Raw genomic sequence first — 6,000 nt, 5'->3', positions numbered from 1 at the left:
CATCAACTATTTGTACCCAATCCAAAATTTAACCTCAGTAAACTAAGATTAGAAACAATAAAACCATATAAATCACTACATTCGACACAAATTTCCTTTTCCTCGATCCTGAAAAGTTTTTTTTCCCCTCTGGTCATAACTACCCGGTATATTTAGACAGTTATTAATTTTTTTCCTAAAGTAACTAATATTACATCCTCATAATCATTTTTATTAATAACAAATATTATCTAAAGGTAAATGCATCTACAACAGTCCCATACAAAGCCCATGCTCAGCATCACAAGTCAAATGGAGTCCACCCCCATAAATCTCCTGCCAAAATAAACATATTATTATAATATCATTATTGTAATTATTAACCATTGATTAACATTAAAAAAAATCAAAATTAACAAAAAAGAGACCCCAAATGCAATCCAAATGCAGAGATAAAAAAGGGCAAAGGATGCCCATTGTAGGCGACCATCGCCTCCGGCCAAAAACTCGAAGCTTGGTATCTCCTCATGCGCTCCCTTTTTCATCAATAAAAAAAAACCCAGAGTTAGAGAATAAAAGAAAAAGGAGAGAGCTTTGAGCGATCAGAGGCAAAGATGAGGATTTCTAAAGAGGAGGAGGAGCCCAAGACAGTGGTGGTCGGCGTTAAGATGGACGCCGAGAGCAGGGAGCTGTTAACGTGGGCCCTCGTCAAGGTTGCTAAAGCTGGTGATCGCGTTGTTGCTCTTCATGTCATTCCTTCATCTTCAGGTAAATTTGATTGAAACCCACCTGGAAATTTGTGTTTCTTTGTTCGACTGTGGAAAAAGATTTGATTTTGATGATGGTTTGATTTTTTTTTTTTTTTTTGGATTGCAGATGGTTGTGATGTTGATGGGAGGTGTTCTTCGCTTCTTTCGCTGGTTAAGGCTTTTGATTCTGTTCTCGCTGTTTATGATGGGTTCTGTAATCTGAAGCAGGTTTGGTATTTTTTTTCTGTTATGATTGAAGTCTGAATTTTGATGTTTTTCTGGGGGCAATTTGGTGATGATTTGGGGATTTTCTGTTGATTTTAGATTGATTTGAAGCTGAAATTGTGTCGGGGCTCTTCGACTAGAAAGATTTTGGTTCGAGAGACGATGAGTTATGAAGCTAATAATCTCATTCTAGGGATAAAAAAGAATTGCCGAGGCATTAGGTGAGGAAAGGAGCTTCTTTTTGCAAATTTGTTGAGATATAAATCATTCATTTTGTGATGAGATTGAATTTGATGATAGGTCTTCACCTACCTCGATCGCGAAGTACTGTTCGAAGAAACTGCCGAAGGATTGCTCCGTTCTCGCAGTGAGCAATGGCAAGATTGTATTCCAGAGAGAATCCACAGGTTTGGTTTGATTTGGTTTGATACATTATGTTTAGCTTTTGCTGATTGTCTACAACCTATTAAATGAAATCTTATTTTTGTTATAGAAAACAGAAATTGTTCCAGGAACCTGAGTCGAAAACGAAGCAATCATGATTATATTTTCAATTCTCCTAGGGCTTCTTTCACTTGTTTGCCTGTTGTGTCAAAGCCCCGGTTGACTTATCCTAGTAGCATGGATCACCATGATTCAAGAGATTTTGAAGAAGCAAGAGACCAAAATTGTGCAAAATCTAGGAGAGATGATTCCTTAGCCTTGGTCCCTGTGAATAAACCTGGATCTCCATCAAAATCAATTCGTTCTCTACTTGTTCGCGAATTACAAGAATCAAAACCCGGTTGGCCTCTCCTTCGAAAGGCAGTCTTAACCGATAAGAAGACTAGTGAGAAGCCTAAGATGTCCGTTGTTCAATGGGCAATGAGGCTCCCGAGCAGATATAGTGCAAGTTCAGTTATTCACTCTGACAGCAATCACCACACTTCTGATGGAGAAGAACAATCTATAGTTCCTACTGGACGAACTGATTCATCCTGCTGTTCTCTTGCAACCTCTGATGATGAGAAGGAATTTCCAGAGGAGCTGAGATCTTTGCAAGAGAAGTATTCTTCGGTTTGTAGATTGTTCACCTATAAGGAGCTCCAGCATGCCACATCCAATTTCTCTTCTGGTAGCTTTATATCTCATTCTTCCCTATATGACTTCAGTTATTTATCAGCTATCACTCTAATTGTTGCCCTTATATTCTCTGCAGAGAATTTGATTGGCAGAGGAGGCAGTAGCATAGTTTACAAGGGTTGTCTATCCGATGGCAAAGAATTAGCAGTGAAACTTTTGAAGCCGTCTGAAGATGTACTGAAAGAATTCGTTTCTGAAATTGAAATTATCACTGCGTTGCATCACAAGAACATGATTTCCCTATTTGGGTTTTGTTTCGAGAATGACAATCTTGTATTGGTCTATGATTTCTTGTCGAGGGGGAGCCTGGAAGAAATCCTTCACGGTACATGTCAACTTGAAGAAACTATTATAGCAGTTCGTTATTTGATCTAATCCTCATTACTTTGCAATGTTTGACCTAATTTTAGGCAAAAGAGAGCATGTGGATGCTCTCAGATGGGTTCAGAGGTATAAAGTAGCGATGGGTGTAGCAGAGGCACTCGATTATCTACACAGTGGTGGTAATGCTCAACCTGTGATCCATAGGGATGTTAAGTCCTCTAATATCCTTCTATCCGATGATTTTGATCCACAGGTTCGGTTTCTGAATTGTTAAAATGTCTAAAACATGTCCTTTAATTAGTTTTCTTGTTCATATTTTGCTTGTGGGTATGCTTCAGTTGGCTGATTTTGGGCTTGCTCTGTGGGCATCGTCAGCTTCATCACCCCTGACTTGCAATGATGTTGCAGGAACATTCGGGTTTGTTTTCTTGATCCTATCCTTATAGTTTGAATTATTTGGGAATTTTGTTCTTGTGAAGTAATATTCCTTATATTTTAGGTATCTGGCTCCTGAATACTTCATGTATGGAAAAGTCAATGAAAAGATTGATGTCTATGCCTTTGGTGTTGTTCTCCTCGAGCTTCTTTCCGGAAGGAAGCCCGTTAACTCACAATGTCCAAAGGGAGAAGAGAGCTTGGTATTGTGGGTATGTCCCATTTCATAACTTTAGATCATAGTTTCAACTTAGATCAGCTAGATGATAGCTTCTAAGTTCTAATTAGTGATGATACTGAATATATGTATAAACAAGAATTAATTGCACATAGAACACCCGTAGTGTTGTTATTTTAAACTTACTAGTCCTGTAGTTTCATTGTTGCAGATAGCACCCTTGGGTTAATTTTTTTTGAGTTGTTTACCCTTGGCAAAATTTTGACAGTTGCCTCTCCGTGAAATTAAGGAGTCCATACGAGAGGGTAAAATAGTTAAAAAAAAGGGTTCTATACAACAATGCAACTATAGGGGTAGTAAGTTCAAAGCAGCAATACTACAGGGAGTCTATGTGCAACTATTAAGTAAAAAATATTGAGCAGAATATATTAACATACCAAGTTCTGATTTATGAGAAGTATAAGATATGGGTGTATTGATAATAATAGGATAATTTTGGCAGGCAAAGAAAATTCTTCAAGATGGAAAAATGAAACAACTGGTAGATCCAAGCTTGGGTGATAAATACGACGAGGATGAAATGGAGAGGATGATACTATCTGCTTCCATCTGCATTCGACAAGATCCTCGATCCAGACCTCGTATTTCCCTTGTAAGACACTATTGTCAAAAGAATTTTCGCAGTTGTAGTTGTTTTTTGCTTAAATTTTTTTTACTACAGCCACTTTAAATAGAAGTTCTGAGAGATTACTGGTCTGTTTTTATTCATAAAAAATGCTTGGTTTTCAGTATATTACTCCCAACAGTAGTGCTAGCAAAATTTTCAGGAAAGGTTCACCTCATTACTGAAAATGACTTGATTTGGCAACAGAAAACTTAATCGGTTGTCTCGTATTTATCCTATTTTATGATAGCTTTTTATACTTGCAACTCTTAAATAGGTTTATATGTTTGTCTCTCTGAAATGAATAGGTGGATTGGGGTATATGTTTTGCCCACATATAGCTACTTATACAGTTCGCGAACGCGATACCTATATGTTACTGCTGTCAGTATCATAACCATAAAAATCATTTTTTCAGTTACTAACAATTACAGAAAGCCTTGTTGGTAGTGACTAATGTATTAATACAAGAAGTTAGATGTTGATGATTTGCATCGTGTGCAAATCGGTTGGGAAGCATAGTTAGGTGAGTCATGATATTGATTGGGACAGCTACCAGTAAAGCCATAAAATCAAGGGTAAAATCGCAGATAATCCTCCTCGGTCCTCATCTATTCGTTCAGTTGCACTTGCCACCCCTCAACTCATTTAAATAGTACCTAGCACCCATGGGTTGCCATTTTAAGACAGATAAAATTGCAATTAACACCCCTTTTTCTCATTAAAGGGCTAAGTGCTAATAAACGAGTTGAGGGGTGTTTGGTGCGTCTGAAGGTATATACAAAGGGGTTTATGTGTGCAATTTACCCTAAATTAAACGTTGTTGTTCTCAATGAACAATAATTAGAAATAACCTTAACTAGTGATCTAATGACACCCGGAATTAGTGGATTCAACTCCATGGTTCACTGCATGTTCTTTTATCAATATGCCTACAAGGTAATCCTTGTTATCATGTCTAGCAATACGCACGCTTCAAAGGGTTCAACAAGTGAGACTGAAATAATTCACCCATTTTATTGTTACTACTATGATGAAGTAAATTGTAGATGGCTAACATTATATATCTTGATTGCCTAATTCCAGGTTGTGAAGCTACTACGAGGAGATGCCGATGTCCTTAAGTGGGCAAGGGCACAAGTCAATAATTCTACAGAAGACTCTATTGCATTGGATGAAACAGCAGCAAATCAAAATTCTAACATCCAGTCTCATATCAATCTTGCCCTCCTCGATGTAGAAGATGACACACTATCGGTCAACAGTGATTTTGTAACAGCAAATACATCTCTTGAGGATTACCTTAAAGGGAGATGGAGTCGAACATCAAGCTTCGATTGATGGATTCAAAAACATTATACTATGGTGATTACTGTTGTTTATTTCTTTCATGTTAGAGGTTTTGGATGAGAGGTGTTTTCTTGTACCCTCCTCGCCTCTTTGCGACCAATGGTTACCCGAGATTGTCTTTTCGGGATTGTATCCACTATTCCTCTGATTGTTCTTAGCCAAAGGGTTATCCAATATAGAGCGAATTCACGAGTGGTTATGTAGTTACATTCAAGGCTTATTGTAAGGCTACAGTTTTACGTTTGAGTGAGCTTTCTTGTGGTCTTTGAAGTTGTGTAACTGTTCTCTCTGAAAGTAGTATGCAGGCTTACTTCAAATTTCATTCAGGTTCTTCAATCTCAGAGTGCGGTCAGTGAACTGGATCGTGCTCGCACATCTCGAGTCCATGACCTGCAACAAGAATGTGAACTGAAGGTACAATGTCGAAGCTAAGAAGAAGAAATAACAGGTGGTAACCGCGATAGTAACATTGTACGGAAGCAATGCTTCACATACCTTTATTAGACGCATAATGTAGAATATTAAGGCTAGCCTAAGGATATGAATACAACAGTTACTCATTTACATGGTTTGCATAGTGAACAAAGATTGAGCTTCTTAGATAACCACATTCATTCGGGCCTCTGGGTGAAAGATATCGGAATGTAGGGCCTGTCGAATAATTTCTATGATATTAGGCCAATGTTTAGGGAAGTCACTATATGACATGATGGATGATGGTATCACAAAGGTGAGCTCTAACTTCGGGAGTAGATTTTAGCGAAAGTGTCACGCCGCAGGCCCGTGGGCCCTATTGGTCCGTACAAGTCTGGGTCCACGAAGAGCAACTCGAGCATTGGCTAAATCCACTATCAAAGTGCTAGCACTAGTTATTTCTTCACACTAGTCTATGTAAAACTAAAGTGTGAGGATGTCACAAAAAGTGTAGGTATTAGAGCTTTGAGGTGCTTTTTTATGGACGTCTGGGAGGAAGC

General features: G+C 38.2%; 1 protein-coding gene across 1 annotated transcript; it reads left to right on the top strand.

Annotated features, from left to right (window-relative positions):
* Positions 430 to 5,290, top strand: LOC109823931 (receptor protein kinase TMK1). The gene is made up of 11 exons (XM_020390393.1): positions 430 to 747; positions 856 to 956; positions 1,053 to 1,174; positions 1,254 to 1,360; positions 1,447 to 2,067; positions 2,152 to 2,400; positions 2,486 to 2,652; positions 2,738 to 2,817; positions 2,899 to 3,046; positions 3,515 to 3,664; positions 4,763 to 5,290. Exons 1-11 carry the CDS (start codon positions 594 to 596, stop codon positions 5,015 to 5,017), a joined length of 2,154 nt encoding a protein of 717 aa, XP_020245982.1. The 5' UTR covers positions 430 to 593; the 3' UTR covers positions 5,018 to 5,290.

This window comes from Asparagus officinalis, chromosome 9, assembly GCF_001876935.1.
Source record: "Asparagus officinalis chromosome 9, Aspof.V1, whole genome shotgun sequence".
NCBI classification, from domain to species: Eukaryota; Viridiplantae; Streptophyta; class Magnoliopsida; order Asparagales; family Asparagaceae; genus Asparagus; species Asparagus officinalis.
This window is presented reverse-complemented; position numbering and strand designations above follow the sequence as displayed.

What these genes read in the sequence shown, in the direction of transcription:
- LOC109823931 (XM_020390393.1), top strand. Translation starts at nt 594, where the DNA reads ATGAGGATTTCTAAAGAGGAGGAGGAGCCCAAGACAGTGGTGGTCGGC. An exon ending in GGTTCTGTAATCTGAAGCAG is followed by an intron (nt 957 to 1,052) that starts GTTTGGTATTTT and finishes TGTTGATTTTAG; the next exon opens with ATTGATTTGAAGCTGAAATT. An exon ending in CCTGGAAGAAATCCTTCACG is followed by an intron (nt 2,401 to 2,485) that starts GTACATGTCAAC and finishes ACCTAATTTTAG; the next exon opens with GCAAAAGAGAGCATGTGGAT.